This window comes from Canis lupus, chromosome X (genome assembly GCF_003254725.2).
Source record: "Canis lupus dingo isolate Sandy chromosome X, ASM325472v2, whole genome shotgun sequence".
In the NCBI taxonomy this organism is placed as follows: Eukaryota; Metazoa; Chordata; class Mammalia; order Carnivora; family Canidae; genus Canis; species Canis lupus.
Window position 1 is genome coordinate 102067831 of NC_064281.1, and position 21929 is coordinate 102089759.

The window sequence follows — 21929 nt, forward strand, 5'->3', positions numbered from 1 at the left end:
TTTTAAAAGATTTTATTTATTTATTCATGAGAGACACAGAGCAAGAGAGAGAGAGGCAGAGACACAGGCAGAGGGAGGAGCAGGCTCCATGCAGGGAGCCCTACGTGGGACTCCATCCCGGGTCTCCAGGATCAAAACCCAGGCCGAAGGTGGCGCCAAACCGCTAAGCCACCCGGGCTGCCCTGAATATCTAATTCTTAATTTAATTGGTGGCTTTCTGTTTGTATCTCAGGCCCATAGCTTTGAGGTGATGCCTGATACATCCTACTCATCCACACACATAGTCCCTCTATTGTCAAATCCATTTATTCATTCCAGTGGCCAAATGGGAATATAAAGCAGTACCTCTTTATCCTAACATCAGTGGTTTTATCTGAAAGCCAAAATCTGGGTGGTACCACGGGTGGCCTTCCTTTTTCTTGACATTTTATCCACTGCCCTGCCCTCAGTTTAATCTCTGGCATCCCTCAAATCTCACTGTCTTTTGTCCTGATGCTTTGTAAAGCACAACTGAAGTCAGAGGTAGTGCCTTATTCATCTTGGTATCCCTCTAATACCCAGAACCATACTTTGAACATAGTATGTTCTCAAGAAAGTTTGGCACATAAATTCCCACTTAACAAATCTTAGATGCATACTTCTCTCTACTCCAAAAGGAAGGCCATTGTGCAGGCCACAAATCATTAATGGACTTCTGTAATGGGCACCTATTTAACTATCTTCCATTTGTCCTACATGCTGCTGTCACAGGTGTTCGGCAGAGTTATTGACTTGATAATATCACATCCCTCCTCAAAGCCATTAGACTGTCATCCAGTGAATGAAATACAGACTTCTGAGGACAGTCTTCAGCATGAAAGACCTGCTGTCTTCTTTATTTTGTTTCTCCTCTCATCTTCCAACCCAATCATAAGAACATACTCAGTATCTAAATGCAAAGCTTAATTATTCCAACTGTCTACCCCACTGCTATCTTATCACATTTGCTTTCTTTTGTCCTGAATTCTTTGGTTTCTAATTCTGTTTTGTTAAGCTTGCCAGTACGGCCTTTGTGTAGGTATTAGAAAAAACAGAGAACTAAGGAGTTGAGAGGAGAGAAGGGAGAGAGGTAAGTGGTGGAAGAGGCATGATGCATCTAGCATTGAGGCTTGGGAAGCAAGGAGCTGCATCAGAGAAAGAGGACTAAGTCCAAGCCCTTGAACCTGTGTTCCTCTTTGTAAGGTAAGGGAATGGGACATGGGTGCATTGGGCAGAGCCAGATCAGATGGTGTTGTTAGCTCTGGCCTAGAATTGTCTTAGGTATAGCTAAAAGTACTTTGATGCTATGTATTTGAGGGGAATGGGGAAGAAGCTCCAGGTCATATGCAGAGCTCTTCATCTTAGCTGAACTAAGATTTTTAGCAAAAGGGTATCCAGAGCATTTGCTTTTGAAAAGACTCAAGTGATTCTTAGCTCTGTAGTCTAGGGTAGTGGGAAGGCAGGAGGAAGAGGGAAGCAGGAATTAACACTTTCTAAAACTACATAATCATCATTCTTCACTTTTATTTCTTTAAACTATCCTAATATTGGGCTAGTCAGTTTCCTTCCTTCAGCATCTTTGCATCTTATGAGTACTCAGTAAGTGAAACTGACTTCATCACTCCTAAGCATAATATCCTTCTTTCTTTTTTTTAAAATTTATTTATGATAGTCACAGAGAGAGAGAGAGAGAGAGGCAGAGACATAGGCAGAGGGAGAAGCAGGCTCCATGCACCGGGAGCCTGATGTGGGATTCGATCCCGGGTCTCCAGGATCGCGCCCTGGGCCAAAGGCAGGCGCCAAACCGCTGCGCCACCCAGGGATCCCAATATCCTTCTTCTACAAAGCTTGCTCTGAATGTCAACACCATTTACCACCACATGCTACTTCACCTACCCAACCATTTTCATCAGAATTTTGAATTTATAAGACCTATCCTGGATCTCATTTGATTTGAGTGTTTAAAAGATGGTGGTGTTGGATATGTGTATTCCATCAGGAGTTATTTTATATGCATGAAACATTCAAGTTTGAGGGGAATTGCACTTTAGCAGAATAAGTGGCCACCACAGTTTGAGGGCTGGAAGGCACCTAGGCCAAAAAAAGAATATCCTTTAAAAAAAGGGGGGGGGGGATGATGGGCAGCCCCGGTAGCTCAGCGTTTTAGCGCTGCCTTCAGCCCAGGGTGTGATCTTGGAGAACTGGGATGGAGTCCCACGTTGGGCTCCCTGCATGGAGCCTGCTTCTCCCTCTGCCTGTGTCTCTGCCTCTCTCTCTTTCTGTGTCTCTCATGAATAAATAAATAAAATCTTTTTAAAAAAATGGGATGCCTGGGTGGCTCAGCAGTTGAGCATCTGCCTTTGCCGTGGGGCATGATCCCAGAGTCCAGGGATTAAGTCCCATATGGGGCTCCTGGCATGTAGCCTGCTTCTCCCTCTGCCTATTTCTCTGCGTCTCTCTCTCTCTGTCTCTCTGTGAGTCTCTCATGAATAAATAAAATATATATTTTAAAAAATCTTCACTGTCCTTGATTTTTGCATCATTAGAGATCCATTACTTTAGATTACAGTGCAAGTATCCTCAGGATGGGGTAACAGATTAAGTCATTAATACTATATGTAAACTAATTCATCATCATTAGAAAACCAATAACCTCAAAAGGCACAAGTAATGTATGTTTGAATGTGGACAGGGGGACGGGATCCCTGGGTGGCGCAGTGGTTTAGCGCCTGCCTTTGGCCCAGGGCGCGATCCTGGAGACCCGGGATCGAATCCCACGTCGGGTTCCCGGTGCATGGAGCCTGCTTCTCCCTCTGCCTGTGTCTCTGCCTCTCTCCGTCTCTCTCTGACTATCATAAATAAATAAAAATTAAAAAAAATGAATGTGGACAGGGGAAAAGAATAGATCTAGATCCCAGAAAATTACCTGGAAGGAAGAAGTAGTGCTACCTGAAAGGGGAGTGAAGGCCCTGGGTATTAGGGGAGTATAGAACAAAAAAGTGAGACTAGAGGTAAGGTATAAGAACAGAAATAACTCCACCTACTTTATAATTTTAGCTTAGTCCAAGAGGTTGCAAAAAAATGAATGCAATTAGAACTATAAGAACTGGGATCCCTGAGTGGCGCAGTGGTTTGGCGCCTGCCTTTGGCCCAGGGCACGGTCCTGGAGACCCAGGATCGAATCCCACGTCGGGCTCCCGGTGCATGGAGCCTGCTTCTCCCTCTGCCTGTGTCTCTGCCTCTCTCTCTCTCTCTCTCTCTCTCTCTCTCTCTCTGTGACTATCATAAATAAATAAAAATTAAAAAAAATAAAAAATAAAAAATAGATTAAAAAAAAAGAAGTATAAGAACTGATGATTCTGTGGGAGCATCTGCCCTTAAGCAGCACTCCTATGTAATTATTAAGAGGTTAATTTAAAATAACACATTAATTTATTAAGTTTTCTTACTTACCTAATTGACGAATCATAAGAAGGGAAGACTCCTTGAGCTACAGGTGAATTTTTGGAGAGAAAAAGAAAATTACTACTTGTTGGTATCCTTCACAGGCTACTTGTAAAACTGTGATTAATGTCTATTAATAGCTCTGTATCAGGTCTTTATTCCCTGTTGTCACTACTGTGTTTGAACCCTCCAGGGACTCCAAGGGAGGCATAAAATACTTTACAATCTGGGGCCACTGCCTACCTCACCAGCCTCATCTCTGGTCACCATTCTACATATATTCTGTGCTCCGGAGATCTTGAACAACACGTGATTCCCTTTGCCTGCACCCTTACTATTTACTTTATAACTCTAATATCACTCTTTTAAATCCTTATCTTTTAGGATTCACTCAGCTTGTGTCATCTCTTTCAGAGAGCCTTCCTTGAAATCTGCCTGCACAGACAGGCATCCTCTGCCAAAGCTTCTAAAGCACCCTAAACTTCCTTCTATTGTAGGACTTACAATGGTTTACAGTGTCTGGCATATAGTAAGCACTCAATAACACTTATTGTTAATAACACTTATTGTCAATTCTTTAACACAGGTGTTGGATCAATGTTTGTTTATTAGTCTAACAGTCACTAATCTCTTCCCACTCAGATACTGTCTAACATGCTTTGTACGCTATCTAGCAAAGTTCCATAAGTGGAATTAGAAAATATATCCAGATAATTACAGTAAAGGAAGACTTCATGTAGAATATCTCCATAGGAATACTGGAATGGTATATGTCAATTATACACCTACATCACTAAACAGTCTTAGACAAACAGATTGCTCTGAATAATAGAAAATAGTATTACCAATTAGAGCCAGTTCAAAGTCAAGGCACATTGCTATTTATCTTTCTCCAAATAAATGTAAAGTGTATTGTGAGTAACCAGTAAAATCCAATGATCTGCTTTAAAACATTCACTTAAAATTCTATGTGCCTTCTTGAGTTTCCTTGTGTATGAGTATGTTTTTGCAGGTGTACAGTTTTGGAAAGGAAGGAGCTGGAATTGTGTATGAGCCTGAAAAACTAAGTGCGAAGATAATACTGTTGTGGTGGTTTTGATGTATGTCTACGAATTCTTCGGTAATATTCCCTCCAAGAAGTAGAGAGGTTAACTCTCTTCCCCTTGAGTGTGGGTTGGACACAGTGGCTTGCTTCTAATGAACAGTACAGGGTATAAGTGATGGTATAAAACTTCTGAAACCAGGTTATAAAATATATTGTGTGGTTTCAGCCCCTTTACCTTGGATCACTCCCTCGGGGGAAGCCAGATGCCATATCATGAAGATACTCAAGAAGCCCTATGGGGAGGTCCATCAGGTGAAGCACCAAGAACTCTTGTTAACAACCATGTGAGTGAACCATCTTGGAAGTGAACCTTCCAGTCCCAATTAAGCCTTTAAATGACTACAACAGCCCTGAATGACAACTTGACCATAACCTCATAAGAGATCCTGAGTCAGAATCACTCAGCTAGATCGTTCCTGGATTCCTAACCACAGAAACTATAAGATAATGTGTGTGTGTGTTTTAAGCCACCAAGCTTTGGTGTGATTTGTTACTTAGTAATAGATAATTAATGTGACTGTTACAAAATAAATAACTCTTCTACAGTTTCTGGGAATATGGTGGATTAAATATCCTGAAGAGCCTGTATGAAACCTATTACAAATGCAATGGGAATTTGATAAAAATGCAATTACAATGTAGAACTTCAGTGTAGCTCTTTTTTTTTTTTTTTTTTTTTTTTTTTTTAGTGTAGCTCTTTAATGGCTGGACACATCTAGTAGACAAAACAATCAGTAAAGACATATACTCAATAAACGTAATTTAATATTTATTTAAAGCCATCTATTCTTCAAGAAGAGAATATATTTTTTTGGTATGTCCATGGAGCACTTTCAAATAGTGATCACATATTTGGCCACAAGGAAAACCTTAACAACTCCAATGTGTTAAAGATTTACAGGTTATATTCTGTGCATTTAATTAAAACACTGGGACCTAAAATATTAATTTCTCAATAGTTAAGAAACATACTTATTGATAATTCTCAGATTGACAAGGGAATTTAGAGGACAAAATATAATCTACCTAGAAAAGTTGAACTAATTCTTTCTCTGCCAAACTTGTTCATATTTCTGTACTGCCTGTCTACTGAATGGCACCACTATTCACTACCCATTGAGTTGCCCAGTCTAGAAATCTGAGTTCTCTTCAACTCCTTCATTTCCCATATTCAATCAGTAACCAAATCTCATCCATTTGACCTCCTTAGTTTGAGTCAAATCTGTACCCAGCTCTTCATCCTCACTGCCACTGACTTTGTTCAGGACTCATTTCTAGCCTTGACTATTTTTTTTCCTTGGATCTGGATGGTTTTTATTTTTGTCTTCATATTGTCCCTTATTTTCCAAAAATTTACAAACCTATATACTGCTTTATATAATCTGAAATTGTTTCTTAAGTACATAAATGTAAAGATTTTAACATACACTATGTATGTTATATACATATGTATTTTTAACATACAACTATGGCAAAAAACTTGAATAGAACCCACCCCTACCCCACCTCACCACCAAACAAAACAAAACAAAAACAAAAACAAAACAAAACCTGAAAAAGTGCTTTTCTCTAGGTAATGGTTTTCCTCTATGTAGCTATATATATATTTTTAAAGATTTTATCTATTTATTCATAAGAGACAGAGAGATAGAGAGGAAGAGACACAGGCAGAGGGAGAAGCAGACTCCATGCAGGGAGCCTGATGTGGGACTTGATCCCGGGGCTCCAGGATCACGCCCTGGGCCAAAGGCAGGCGTCAAACTGCTGAGCCACCCAGGGATCCCCTATTTAGCTATATTTTTTAAAGATTGTTTTTGTATATTTTTTATTGGAGTTCGATTTGCCAACATTTGGCATAACACCCAGTGCTCATCCCATCAAGTGCCCCTCTCAGTGCCCGTCACCCAGTCACCCCATCCCCCCGCCCACCTCCCTTTCCACTACCCCTTGTTCGTTTCCCAGAGTTAGGACTCTTTCATGTTCTGTCTCCCTCACTGGTATTTCCCAGTCATTTTCTCTCCTTTCCCCTTTATTCCCTTTCACTACTTTTTATATTCCCCAAATGAATGAGACCATATGTCTGTCCTTCTCTGATTGACTTATTTCACTCAGCATAATACCCTCCAGTTCCATCCATGTCGAAGCAAATGGTGGGTATTTGTCATTTCTAATGGCTGAGTAATATTCCATTGTATACAAAGACCACATCTTCTTTATCCACTCATCTTTCGATGGACACCGAGGCTCCTTCCACAGTTTGGCTGTTGTGAATATTGCTGCTATAAACATTGGGGTGCAGGTGTCTCAGCTTTTCACTGCATCTGTATCTCTGGGGTAAATCCCTAGCAGTGCAATTGCTGGGTCGTAGGGCAGATCTATTTTTAACTCTTTGAGGAACCTCCACACAGCTTTCCAGAGAGGCTGCACCAGTTCACATTCCCACCAACAGTGTAGGAGGGTTCCCCTTCCTCCACATCCTCTCCAACATTTGTTGTTTCCTGTCTTGTTAATTTTCCCCATTCTCACTGGTGTGAGGTGGTATCTCATTGTGGTCTTGGTTTATATTTCCCTGATGGCCAGTGATGCGGAGCATTTTCTCATGTGCATGTTGGCCATGTCTATGTCTTCCTCTGTGAGATCTCTGTTCATGTCTTTTGCCCGTTTCAATATTGGATTGTTTCTTTGCTGTTGAGTTTAATAAGTTCTTTACAGATCTTGGATACAAGCCCTTTGTCTGATAGGTCATTTGCAAATATCTTCTCCCATTCTGTAGGTTGTCTTTTAGTTTTGTTGACTGTTTCTTTTGCTGTGCAGAAGCTTTTTATCTTGAAGAAGTCCCAATAATTCATTTTTGCTTTTGTTTCCCTTGCCTTCATGGATGTATCTTGCAAGAAGTTGCTATGGCCAAGTTCAAAAAGGGTGTTGCCTGTGTTCTCCTCTAGGATTTTGATGGACTCTTGTCTCACATTTAGATCTTTCATCCATTTTGAGTTTATCTTGGTGTATGGTGTAAGAGAATGGTCTAATTTCATTCTTCTGCATGTGGCTATCCAATTTTCCCAGCACCATTTATTGAAGAGACTGTCCTTTTTTCAGGGGATAGTCTTTCCTGCTTTGTCAAATATTAGTTGACCATAGAGTTGAGGGCCCATTTCTGGGTTCTCTATTCTGTTCCATTGATCTATGTGTCTGTTTTTGTGCCAGTACCATACTGTCTTGATGATCACAACTTTGCAGTACAACTTGAAATCTGCCATTGTGATGCACCTGGCTCTGGTTTTCTTTTTCAGTATTCCTCTGGCTATTCCGGGTGTTTTCTGATTCCACACAAATCTTAAGATTATTTGTTCCAACCCTCTGAAGAAAATCCATGGTATTTTGATGGAGATTGTATTAAATGTGTAAATTGCCCTGGGTAGAATTGACATTTTCACAATATTAATTCTTCCAATCATGAGCATGGAATATTTTTCTATCCCTGTGTCTTCAATTTCTTTCAGAAGTGTTCTGTAGTTTTTAGGGTATAGATCCTTTACCTCTTTGGTTAGGTTTATTCCTAGGTATCTTATGCTTTTGGGTGCAATTGTAAATAGGATTGACTCCTTAATTTCTCTTTCTTCAGTTTCATTGTTAGTGTATAGAAATGCCACTGATTTCTGGGCATTGATTTTGTATCCTGCCACGCTACCAAACTGCTGTATGAGTTCTAGCAATCTTGGGGTGAAGTCTTTTGGATTTTCTATGTACAGTATCATGTCATCTGCAAAGAGGGAGAGTTTGACTTCTTCTTTGCCAATTTGAATGCCTTTTTATTTCTTTTTGTTGTCTGATTGATGAGGCTAGGACTTCTTTTTTTTTTTTATAGGACTTCTAATACTATGTTGAATAGCAGTGGTGAGAGTGGACATCCGTGTCATGTTCCTGATCTTAGGGGAAAGGCTCCTAGTGTTTCCCCATTGAGAATGATATTTGCTGTGGTCTAGCCTTGACTATTTTAACAGTCTCTTGGATGGTAGTAAGCAGCAGCATGGCATCACAGCTAGAATTGGTTGAGTACAACAGACCTGGGCTAAAACCTTGGTTTTGTCACATACACTGGGAAACCTTTGGCAGGGTAATTCTCCACTCTGAGACTTAGTTTATTTGTATGCAAAATGGTAAATAAAAATACTTCTGTCCTCATTAAATTGTTGGGAGGGTTAAATGAGAGGATATAAAGAGTTTTGCATGGTTAACTGGCATATAGTAAGTGTTCAATAAATGCCATTATTTTTATTGTCTTCTCGCCTCTAATTCTTTTTTCCCTTTGTAGAAAAGACAAATTCTGATTATATTACACCCCTGCCAATATTCTTCGATAGTTGCCCTTCAATAACAGGATAAAAGATTTCTTGGCATGGCCTACCAGAAATGTAATGATCTAACCCTTCTCTAGCAGTCTAGCTTCATTTCCTGTAATTCTCTAACTTGAACTTTTAGATAAAGCAATTCTAAGAAAATTTGTATTTCTGAAAACATACAATGATCTGCTGTCTTGGTAAATCTATTCCTTTTCCTGGAAGGTTCTCCTTCCATTCATCTGCTTAGAAAATTATTTCTTATCCTTCATGTCTTAGCCCAATTGTGGCTTCTTCTGTAAAAGTTTCCCTGGCTTCCCTATGCTTCCACTGAACTACGTACATATCTCCATTACACTTATCATCATGGGTTGTGATTATTGGCATTAGTGTTCCCCCACTAAACTGTAAAACCGAGGATAGGGACCATGACTTTTCTACGTTGCATGTACGCAGTAATTAGCATAATGCTGTCATGTAGCAGAAGCTCAATAAATGTTAGTGGAATGAATGGGTTAGTAGATTGCAGGATTTACTTAACTGTTGCTAATGTTTACCTGACTCATTGGTAAAGCTTGATTTCTTGGCCCTTTTATCATTAGAATCAGCATATGTCACCTATTTATGCCACAAGAAAAAAAAAACAATAAAAATCCTCGAAGGAGCTTCAAAAGAATTTGAACATTGGCTATTTCTCACATTTAAAATAACACATTTAAGAAAATGACTTTAGAAGTCCACTTGTGATAAAAGTACATGTTTTACTTGGTTTATAGTACATGTATTATTTACAGAATTCACAGGTTTGTAGAATCCATTGTTATTCTAAAATTAACTGAAGAATGCATTGAGCAGCATGGAAGGTAATCAACTGAGCAGCTAAAAAGATTATGTGTGGTCTTTAAACAAAGTTAGCTATAGGGGACATGATTTTAGAAAGCTGGAAGGCAGAGCGCTCATACAGGATGTGACTGTTTGATTTGGCCAAGAGCTCTACCTGCTTAGATAATTGTATAGAAAGATAAATCTAACACAGTAGACTTTATTTTTGCCCAGATATGAGAGCTAACAGAAGCCACTGGAAGTACATTTTCTGACACTGATGGAATGGGTGAGATAAGTTGGGAAATAGTAGCATATTCTATTGTAAATAAAAGTGGTCATGCTATTTCTCAAAATAAATCAAAATAAATCTCAAAATAAATGTAGCCATCTGATGTATTCATATTGTTCACATGTATTTTAAAGCCACCTTTAAAAAGTCTAAATTTATTTATTGACTTTTTGGGGCAAAGTATGTAGTATGAGGTTTGTCATCAATGTTACATTCAGGGCATACTTTTTTCCTGGTCTATAGTGAGGCTAGTAAGAAAAGTAATTCCTGATGTACGACTACTAAACTATCTCAAAGCAGTTAAGTTTCTTTTCTTCAGAAACTAAGCATACCAATTATGGATGTTGACAGAGTGATACAGTGCCCTGTACACAGCAGGTGTCTGATAAATATTTGCATATATGGAGAAGCATATTGTGGCTAATATGCTACATTTGAGCAGCTATATATAATTGAGCCTGCTGCTTAGTATGCATTTCATGTAGGACATTGCAAATGATGCTACTTTCTCCCTTAGTTGTGATGGTAGACTTTTGGGAAGATTTTGGTGAATTTCCTGCTTGATGACCTCTCTTTCAAAGCATGTTAACTTTTTAGAACAGCTGAGTCAGTTAATGCAGTGCTAATAGAGCCAGGGATATGGATTTGATTCTTAAAATGACAATCTGGCAGTCTACAAAGGCAATCTATGTTGTGACCAGAGGCTGCACCCTGAATGCTGCCAACTTCCCCCATCAGATGAGTGATCACTGGTCACAAAGGGGACAGGGCAAGGCAGCATGGCTATCTTGACACAACCCATCAGCACTAGAAGAAAATGATTCTCAAAGCCCGATTTGTTGCTTTCTCTGCAGGACACAAGTCTGTACTTTGAAGCTCTTGGAGCTCATCATTTAGGGAGCCTTTAACCTAAGGGCTAAGTGGGAGCAATCAAGTTGCTTCCGGTAAATCTCTATTAAATTGAGGCAAAAATAACATTCAAACTTTGGATCTGTTTAACACATTTAAAGTCTCAGTCCTACTACTTTTGCTGGCTTACAACTTGTCACTGATCGTCCCTATACTTACAGTATGACAACACTAACATAACTGGCAGCTATAAGCTTTGGAAGTCTGAAGTAGCACAGCATCATTACGGTGGGTTTGCATTTCAGTTTTTATAAAATATTACTATGGGGGGTTAATTTCAGGGAATAAGGCTGCTCTGAATTTTCTTTCAATGAATGAAATTGTGTTATACCCATATTGATCATAATTTCATACTTCATTTGCTCTGTCTGTATCTGGGACAAAAGAAATGTTACTTGCCTCTTGTTTCAAAATAGTCTGTATGGAATGTCTGGGGACATTTGCTGTTTTAGCAGAAACTCCTGGAGCTTGAAGTGAGTTATTTTTAATTCCTGGGGGCGGGGGGAAGAAAAGGTACCTTTTAATATGAAAAAATGATAATAGTTCTTACTGCCATAATGTCTGGAATTACCACAGTCAGGGATATATTTCTTCATGCAAGTAAAGGCAGTATCTCCAAATATACGATGCCTTCCAGTGTCTCACTACTACTGTCTGGGACAAGCCTGAATTCCCTAACTTGTGACCCTAAATTACTCTGTCAGCTTAATTTCCCACCACTCCTCCTGCCCCAGAATGAGCTGGTTTGCACTTTATTCAGTAGGCAAGAGGGACCCACCAAGGACTTTTGAATAGAGGAATTATAATGCTCAAAACTGTATTTCGAGAAGATTACATTCACAACCCACTATAGGATATATTAATAGGAGGAAAGAGACTGGAGGCATGTTATTGCAGTAGTTAAGGGCATGGGTGGTGTGAATGGAAAGGAGGGGAAGATTTTGAGATAGTTAAAGGAGGCAGATTGGACAAAACATGATAACTTTTGGATATAAGAACATGGGCAACAGGAAGGAGTCGAAGCTGACTCTGGCTTTGTGCCTAAAAAGAGGAACAGAGAACAGGTTTAGGGGTGACTGGAAGATGATGAATTTGGTTTTGTGCATACTGGATTTGAGATGCTGATTGGCCACCCAGGCAGAAATGGCCTAGCACTCCTGATGTGTGTATGGAATATGCATGGGAATCTTTTGCTGAGACGGACAGAGAATTAGCTAACCTCTAGTCTAGCTGTGGAGGTGGAAGCTGGATGTATTTTTATGTCTGGGGATAAAGGGTGGCATTGGAGGATAGAGGCTTTCCTGGGGAGAATTCTTTGCACAAATCACAGTACTTCAGAAACTTACTTTGCCTATCAGTATAGGCAGCCCCAGCAGAGACTCTAACTTCTTCCTGCTTTGCAAATTCCAAAGGGCCTATTCACCTAGCAATCACTCAAATGTGGGATACTAACATTTATAACCATGAATAATCTTTATATCTTCCTTTATCAAAAAAATCACAGATTTTATAATCATGGGAAAAAAGCATAACTTGGAAAACTATGACAAAACTATAATTATGTAACTGAAAGATAACAGAGCAATCATAAATATTGTTCATTTCTTACCTTCATCACTTAGAGTATGTGCTGTTTTAGTCATTTCTTTATCTTTCTGTATGGTTTAACATTCAAGAAAAAAACATTCATTAGTAATTAAGCTTCTAAAAGAGACTTGCTGGCTATAGAGCAATCAGATTGATACAGTGTCCCCCTTTGTTCCCCACCCCTTACCTCTCTCTTCTAAGCTCTGGTCTCAATGCTAATACATAAGATCAACCTCTTTGATGAGTATCTCTCACATGTACCTAAACTAACCTGTTCAAAATGAAGCTTATTATCATGTGCTCATGCAGTCCCATCTTTCCAAACTTGCTTTTCCTCTGTCTCCATATTTTTTGGCTAAAGACTTAACCAAATCATCCAATGATCCCTTCTAGAAAGCTTAGAGTTATTCCATTTATTTCAGATAGGGCCAATCCAATCCAATATAATTAGCACATTGCTTAGAATTTAAATAGGATATAAAATTCCTGAACTCAAGAAGTTTATCATCCAGTAAAGCAGACAAAAAAATATGATACAGGATAATGAGTTCTGAGAAAGAGGCAAGCCTGAGCACTACAGGAGCACAGAGAAAAGACATCCCACTTCAAGAGAACTATATATATGACAAAACATGAGAGACACCTAACTCTGGGAAATGAACAAGGGGTAGTGGTAAGGGAGGTGGGCGGGGGGTTGGGGTGACTGGGTGATGGGCACTGAGGGGGGGCACTTGGTGGGATGAGCACTGGGTGTTATGCTATATGTTGGCAAATTGAACTCCAGTAAAAAAATAAATAAATAAAATAAAAAAGAGAACCTATATACAAAAATTAAATCATCATCCACATCCTCATCCTCTCCCACTCTCTCAATCTACACATCTATTAAGTCACCAAATTCTGACATAGTCTGATTCTGAAATGTCTTAAATCTGTGGCCTGTGGCTCACCCTCATTGCCACTGCCTTATTTTTATCTGGACCATCCCAGTAGACCCAAGTCTTCCCTCTAATCTCCTCTGTCTCAAACACTGCATCTATGTCACACACTTTAATCAGATGATCTTTTTATTTATTTTTGATTTTTTAAAGACTTCTCTCTGTCTCTCTTTTAATTGCTTTTATTTGAGTTATCTCTGCACCCAAAGTGGGGCCTGAAATCATGACCCCTGAGATCAAGAGTCATGTCTTCCAACCGAGCCGGCTGGTTGCCCCCAGATTATCTTTTTAAGACCCATTTTATTCTTATGTCACATCTCTACTAAAAAATCAGCAATGGCTCTCTACTATAGAGAAGATAAATGCAATCTCCAACAAGGCATACAAAGCCTTGGCAGCAACCTACCTTTCCAGTCTCCTCTCCTGCACTGCCCTGGCTTTGCTGGCTCATAGTGCTGCTTTCACTTAAAACTTTCACATCTGCCTGTAATACTGCTTCACTGTAGCCTACATCTGTTCATCTGGAAACTTCTAGGCAGGACTAGTCTCTAAATCCTTTGTGCTCCCACTGCATTTTGTACAAATCAAAACTCTTCTCTTATTTTATGGTAATGACTTAAAAATACTTTATTTATTTGAGAGAGAGAAGTAGGGAAGAGCACAGAGGGAGAGGGACAAGCAGACTCCCCACAGAGCAGGGAGCCGGATATGGGACTCAACCTCCGGACCTTGGGATCATGACCTGAGCAGAAGGCAGACGCTTAACCGACCGAGCCACCCAGCATCCCCAGGATTTTTGTTTATATGTGTCTAATCCCTGGACAGTGAGTTCTCAAGAGTAGTGATGATGTCTTTTCCATCTCTGTATCCTATGTCAACTGTTTTGCCCCTTTCCCTTCTGTCTTCATACAGGCCCTGGTCCACAGCAAGTTCTTAGTAAACATTAGCTATCATCACTATCATCAAATATTTATGTCAGTTTCTGCTAAACCATATGGTACATTTAACATGAAGCTGACTCAGAGCCTTCTCTGCTAGGAAGAGGATCCAGACCTGTATAGGACCCCATAACTCTAACCGGTCAGTATCATGCCAGGAGGATATCCCATAGAAATAGCAGTTAACAAGGTAAATGAATGATCAATACAGAGCATCTACCTTTTGTTCTGTTTTATTTTTCTGTATGTCATGCTGAGAAGATATGAAGACTGATGATTTTTTGGCAGGAATCTTTACAAAAGTATGAGAATGCTGACCTGATCATAAAAGTAAATGAAAGAGAAGTCAGATAGCTTTAAAACAATTTTATCAAAATATGATTGGAGTACAGTAAAACCACAGATATTTAATACATACCACTTGTTCACTTTTGACATATGTACAAACCCATGAAACCAACACCACAATCAAGATAAACATTTCCACCACCCCCAAAAGTTTCCTTGTTCCCCCTTATACTTCATTCCTCTCTCTAGTTCTCCCTGTCTGCCAGGCAACCACTGATCAGCTGTCACTATAAACTGCTCGCATTTTCTAGAGTTTGCTATAAATGGAATCAAGCAGGATGTTCTCTCTCTTTCTCTTTTGGTCTGGCTTCCTTCATTTAGCATATTTATTTTGAGATTCATCAATATTGTCATCTGCAACAATTGTTTATTCCTTTTTCTTACTATGTAATATTCTATAGAATGGGATGTGCTATTTTTTATCCATTTGCCCACTGAAGGGCATTTAGGTTGTTTGCAGGGTTTTTTTTTTTGCTATTATGAATAATGCTGCTAGAAGTCACATATTCTCATTTTTGGGGGGCACATATCCAGAAGAGGGATGGCTGGATCATATGGTAACTTAAGTAAGCAAACTGTTTTCCACAGTGGTTCTACAATTTTATACTCCAACCTGAAATGTCTGAATTCTAGCTGCTTCAAGTCCTTGAAAATACTGATTTAAATTAAATTATTTAAATTCTAGCTATTTTACTGGGTGTGTAGTGGTATCTCATTGTGGTTTACTTTGTATTTCCCTAATGACTAATAATATTAAGCAGTTTTTTCATGTGCTTATTTGCCATCTGTATGTCTTCAGTGAAATGTTCATGCCTTCTCCCCATGTTTATTAGGCTGTTTCATTCTATATATTACATATTTTTCTGTATTTTACATTTTTTTTACAGTGAGTATATCTTCTAGATGTAGGTCTGGAGACCTCTCTTCTGTTGTGCTTACTTTTGGGGCTTAACAGATGTGAAACAGCCATTATGCAACAGGGCTATTGTTTCAAAACTTTATATTATTTTCTCATTTTTTACCTCCTAGGTACAAGAACTCTGCTCTAGTCTTCCATAGTCGTCTACCTGCTTGGGGATGGAACTAGGGGAGAGGAGGTTAGAATTTTTAACAGGAGAAATGCCACAATAAATACCCAAGTAATATTAAGCACCTGTCATTCAAAAATAGGATGACACAGCCAACACAGTATTCTTTGCAAGCCATACAACTGGCTTGAGAACGTCCAGAAATTTAACCTTCCTTTTTGTGTAGCAGCAGACTGGAATACTTAGCTCAGAAAACTCTCCCTTAGTGTACTGGAGATACCCTACTCCACCAAGAAGAGTTATATGGACTCAGAAAGAAGGAAGATATGACCTAAGGAAAGTTAGTTTGGGGAGTAGAGTTCACTCCTTTTATAGCTCAGAGATGGTGGGAATGTGGAAGGATGGTGGGAGAGGCTGGAGAGCAAAGAAATCAGATGAGGCTTCACGTTTTTCTTACTTTGGGCCTTGGTTGCTTCAGACAAGTGAAGTTAGCACAGAGAGAAAAGAACTATTGCTCTGCTCCCCATTTAGGACTCTAGAAAGAGATTTCAGGCTGCCCCTCATTTGCTGCCTCCTTCTCCGCACTGGGGACATGGCCCAGAAACTCTGCAATATAGTATGGTCAAGCAGAGCAAGGTTGGTCTGTCTGTCCCTCCTTCCTTCCTTTCCTATCCCACCCCCACTTCTTCTTAATTTCACTGTTAGTGATGTATATAACTGACCTATAAAATTGTAACATAGTTAAAGTATACATCGTGGTGATTTGGTATATGTATATTATGAAAGGACCCCCCATTTAGTTAATTAACACATCCATCACCCAACATATTTATATTTTGTTGTTGTTGAAAACATTTTAAGTTCTGCTTTTAGCAAATTTCAATTATATACAGTGCTGTCAACTATAGTCACCATGTTTTCCATTAGCCATTCAGACTTTATTCATCTTGTAGCTAAAGTTTGTACCTTTTTTACCAACCTCTTCCTATTTCTCCTTGAGGTTTTGCTTTCTTAAGCCACTCTTGGTTCCTATGTGATGGACATGCCCAGAAAGGGCTGAGAGTCTAGCTGGGAAGCTTGCCAATAGGAGTCACTGGGGAGGAGGTGCGATGGCTCCACCCTGAGTGTTATGGAGCAGGCAACCAGAATTGAGGTGGAATGGGAAAGCCAGAGGGCTCTAAGCTCAGTGAGAATGGGCCAGGAGTCACTGGACTGATGGTTGAATTCAACTGTGAAAGCCCAATTGGCCAAGTACTATCTTAGTGGAGATAAGGACAGCTCTCTGGAGATCAGAGGAGGCAGAAGACATTTCATCCAAGCACCATGACTTTATTCCACCTCCATGAGGTCAAGGAAGCCACTGTTCCCTAAACTTGAAAGTGCTTATAAAGCACTGGAGATCTTGTGAAAATATAGATTCCAATTTGGTAGGCCTGGGGTGGGGCCTGAGAATCTGCATTTCTAATAATCTCTTTAGGTGATGCCCATACTGCTGACACATAGAGGAATAAGAACATAAGCTACACTTCCTACACCAGACATCTGGACAACATCTTTGGGAAAGAAGCAGAAAGATGGTGTACACTTCCTGAAAGTATGCATCATTACAGAAGGGCCCCCACAAAGGTCAAGTCTAGAGGAGTATGCTAGAAAAATCGACTACTGAGAGAGAAAGAAAAAGGAAGGCAGACACTTCTATCTGGCAAATAGTACTGGCCTTACACATATTAAAGAAGCCTATGCAAGAAATAGGTTGAAATTTCAGAACGATAACACCTGCTACTCTTCAGACTATTCTCAAAGGAGCAGGGGATCAAGAATGGGCAACATTGAGCACTATTTTCTGCTCCACTGTTGCAGAAAAATATGTGGCAGCATGAAACGTCTCTGCTGCCAATGAGGTGACAGAAGTTACTTTGAGCCTGGAAAGTTCAAAATCTAAGGAAGGGCAAGGTTTTGAGAAGGAGTGTTGGTTGGGGTCTTGGTCCTCACCAGGTCCTTAGGGCCACTGGCTTCAGAAACACCAGTGGCACCTCTAGTCGGCAGTTGGCAAGGATGACTCTCCAGGCGAATGGAACAAATGAGATGCAGGTAAAAGTTTCCCTGGGAGGTAGGACTGCTGGGCAAAGAGTGGTAGCAGTGGCGGTGGCAGCCAGTGAGGAAGAGGTTAAAAAATGCCTCGGGATCTTGTTGGCAATGGAAAAATACAGAAATGAGATTAGGAGCAGACGCCATGGAGAAGCAGGGCCCTCAACTGGGGGCTTGCAGACTTGTCAGCTGCAGAATGTGGGCTGCCCTGCTCATGGGCATATGGAGGCAATGACATGAAGTGAGAAATTAGGGAAGCTAAAGCAGGCAGCAAGAATGGCTCTAGCACTGTTGGTAAACATGACTCAAAATCCATTATTTCTAACAGAGGGTAGAGGGAGGATTTTTCTGCGTTGTAAGCAGATGAGGTCAGTACCAAGTCCCATCTTCCCACATATTACTATTTTAGCACTTCTAATCATAGTCATTTCAATTTTGTTTTTGTCCTGGGTGTAGTTTCTGGTCACTGGTAGTATCATTTGTTTTATCTTTGAAGAAACTTAAAGAAACACAAGAAAATATTTATTTTTAAAATAGTAGAAATGACAAAGTAATCCAAGATAGATTCTAGGGGTTTTTTTGTGCCCAATAGAGGAGAGGCATATGGAGTTGTAGCGAGGAACTGGAGAGGATAAGTAGTGGGGTCTCAAGTGGGAGGCAATTTGGTCCCCTGGAGGACATATGCAAATGTCTGCAGACATGGTGGTGGTTACAGATGTGGCAGAGGAGGGTTGGTTGTTCCTGTCATCTAGTGGATCAAGGCCAGGGATGCTGTTAAACATTCTACAAGGCAAAGGAGAGCTCCCACAACACAGCATTATCTGGTCCAAAATGTCAGTAGTGGCAAGGTGGAGAAACCTTGAGAAAGAGATGTGATGGAGAGGCAGGACAATGGCTTTTATGGTATTATCTTGTATAGTTAAAGCTATACTCAGGGAAACAGAGTGGTCTTCTGGGAGAAGGGAAAAACTGCATCCCTCCATCCTGCCCAATGAGAATGATGAGAACCTGGCCTCTTCTCTATGTGGGGATGCCAGTAGTGCACTAACTATGCTGGAGACACCATGAAAGTGCTCCTGATCATCCTTGGCTGTGCCTCAGAGCTCAGCAGAGGCAACAGTATGCTCATATCTCAGCTGTGAAAGAGGTGACAACAATTCCTGTATCTAATCATTTAGATAGACAAAAGGATTCCCAACTATGTGCTGATTGGATTTTCACTAGAATTTTAAGATGTGCATGCCTGGGGCACCTGGGTGGCTCAGTTGGTTAAGCATCTGGTTAAGTGTCTACCTTTGGCTCAGGTTGGGATCCCTTCTCAGTGGGGAGCCTGCTTCCCCCTCTCCCTCTGTCTGTTCCTTCCCTGCTTGTTCTCTCTCTCTCTCTCTGCCCTTTCTCTCTCTCAAATAAATACATCAATAAAATCTTTTTTAAAAAGATGTACATCCCTCCATGTCTACATGGTGGAAGACAATGGCCTTATTATAGTGGTATAAGCCTATTTCACATGTGAAAGAGATCTCTTCATTCTCCTGTTACCTTTGTGATACTATGAACATTATTTTTAAAAATATTTCCCTTTTTATTTTTTTAATTTTTATTTATTTATGATAGTCACAGAGAGAGAGAGAGAGAGAGAGAGAGAGAGAGAGGCAGAGACATAAGCAGAGGGAGAAGCAGACTCCATGCACCGGGAGCCCGACGTGGGATTCGATCCCAGGTCTCCAGGATTGCGCCCTGGGCCAAAGGCAGGCGCCAAACCGCTGCTCCACCCAGGGATCCCAATATTTCCCTTTTTAAAAACCATTTGAGCTGGCCACTCTTTAAGATGCCTACCTGGACAAATGGTAAGTATTCGTCCTTTCTAATGGCTGAGTAATGAAAGGACGAATACCTACCATTTGTCTTGACATGGATGGAACTGGAGGGTATTATGCTGAGTGAAATAAGTCAGTCGGAGAAGGACAATCATCATACGGTTTCACTCATATGCAAAATATAAGAAATAGTGAAAGGGACTAGAAGGGAAAGGAGGAAAACTAAGTGAGGAAAAATTAGAGAGGAAGACAAACCATGAGAGACTCTTAACTCTGGGAAACAAAGTTTTGTGGAAGGGGAGGAGGAGGGGATGGGGTAACTGGGTGATGGGCACTAAGGAGGGCACTTGATGGGATGAGCGCTGGGTGTTATAGTATACGTTGGCAAATTGAATTTATTTATTTAGTTAGTTAGTTAGTTATTTAGGCAAGTTGAATTTAAATAAAAAAATTTTAAAAAGATGCCTACCTGTAACTTTCTACCTACCTGAAGTAGAAGTTAACAGTCAAAGATGGAGGAAGCAATATACCTGCTAAAGTGATTTTTTTTTTTTGTCTCAGAGGCAGAGGGTACAGCCTCATTGTTTCACTGAACTACATTATGAGCTTTTCTTACTGACTCCCCTTTCCTAAACTTTCATTCTTTCCTTCCTTTCAACATTGTCTATTTTTACTCCTTGGTCCTTTAAAAACTTTCTCTTGCATACATTTTCTCTCTCATGTTTTTTTTTAAAAGCCCTTCATATAGGGGCACTTGGGTGGCTCAGTTGGTTAAGGGGCTGACTTTGGCTCAGGTCATAATCACCGGGTCCTGGGATGGAGCACAGAGCCTCTTTTCAGGCCCCATGCCTAGTAGGAAGTCTAGTCTTCTCCCTCACCCTCTGCGCCCCCCCCACCCCACTCATGCTCTCTCTCAAATAAATTAATAAATAAAATCTTTCAAAAGCCTTTTATTTTCTGTACTCCTTTTAAAACTTTTCTCTCTATTCCTTTTCCTTCTCTCTCTTTTGCATCCCTTCCCTCCTCTTCCCTGCTCTATCCTATCCTCCTCTGACCTATTTTATCCTATGTTATCCATCCATCCACTCTTTTTCTTTTACTATATACTGGCCCACTTTTAAAAAGTTTTCCATTTATTCCCTTTCTCTTTTTATTTTTTTTAAAGATTTTATTTATTTAGGAGAGACACTGAGAGAAAGGCAGAGACACAGGCAGAGGGAGAAGCAGTTCTCCCCACAGGGAGCTCAATGTGAGACTGGATCCTGGGACTCCAGGATCATGCCCTGAGCCAAAGGCAGCCGCTCAACCACTGAGTGTCCCATCTCTTTCCCTTTCTCACTCTCTTTGATGCACTCTTTACTGGTTTCTCCTTTTTGAAATCAGGTCTATCTATCTAGGTATCTATCTTTCTATCCATGCATATCTATCCATCCATCCATCCATCATCTACCCACATTTACCTACCTAGATATCTATCCATCTTTAATATATTGTATATTTTATTGACTTTCATGTTTTTTACTGAAGTATACTGGACACACATTTGACTTGTACTTTGTAAACTCCCCCTCATCATACACAATAGCACCTGCTTTACTTAGTCGCCCTCCCTCTCACTCTCACATTGTCTCTCTATTGAACACTTTCCCCTGTGGACTTATCGCTCATACACTGGTCTTTTCTTCCTTACTTTCCGCTTCTGCTCTTTCTTCCTTTCATTCTTCCTCTCTTCTCCTTTCTACATTCCTTTTCTGTCTCTCTCCTCACCACCACCCACCCTGTTCCCTGTCCCTCCTATCTTCATTTCTCCCTCCCTTCCTCCTCCCCTCTACCCCACTTTTCCCTCCCTCCCTCCTCTCCTCCTCCCATCCTCCTTTTACTCTCTTTGTACTGGCTTCACTTCCAAACCTTTTGCCTTTCCTTCTCTCCTCTCTTTCTCCCATGCTACCTTCTCTGTATATTCTCTCCTAGTGGCTTCCACCTTTTAACCTTTTATTATCCATCTAGCTACCTTCTACCTACCTACCTACCATCTATCTGTCATCCTTCCATCTTTATTTCAATTTAAAAAAAGATTTTCTTCATCTGAGAGAGGCAGGGGGAGGGAGAGGGAGAGGAAGAGGAAGGGGAGGGGGGAGAGAGAGAGAGCACGAGAGAGAGCACAAGCAGAGGGAAGGGAAGAAGGAGAAGGAGAAGCAGACTCCCCATTGAGCAGGGCTCCATCCCAGGACCCCAGGACCATGACCTGAGCTGAAGGC

At 40.5% G+C, this 21929-nt stretch overlaps 1 protein-coding gene across 1 annotated transcript in view; it reads right to left on the minus strand.

The window, feature by feature from the left end:
* The window catches only part of LOC112649071 (fibrous sheath-interacting protein 2-like), a 75323-nt gene that overhangs the window by 40514 nt on the left and 12880 nt on the right, over window positions 1-21929 (minus strand). Inside the window, exons 9-13 of the mRNA XM_035712330.2 lie at window positions 14611-14708; window positions 12537-12582; window positions 11327-11418; window positions 9462-9522; window positions 3472-3508 (exon numbers count right to left, since the gene is read on the minus strand). Coding sequence (XP_035568223.1) covers window positions 3472-3508; window positions 9462-9522; window positions 11327-11418; window positions 12537-12582; window positions 14611-14708 — 334 coding nt within the window. The remainder of the gene's footprint in view (window positions 1-3471; window positions 3509-9461; window positions 9523-11326; window positions 11419-12536; window positions 12583-14610; window positions 14709-21929) is intronic.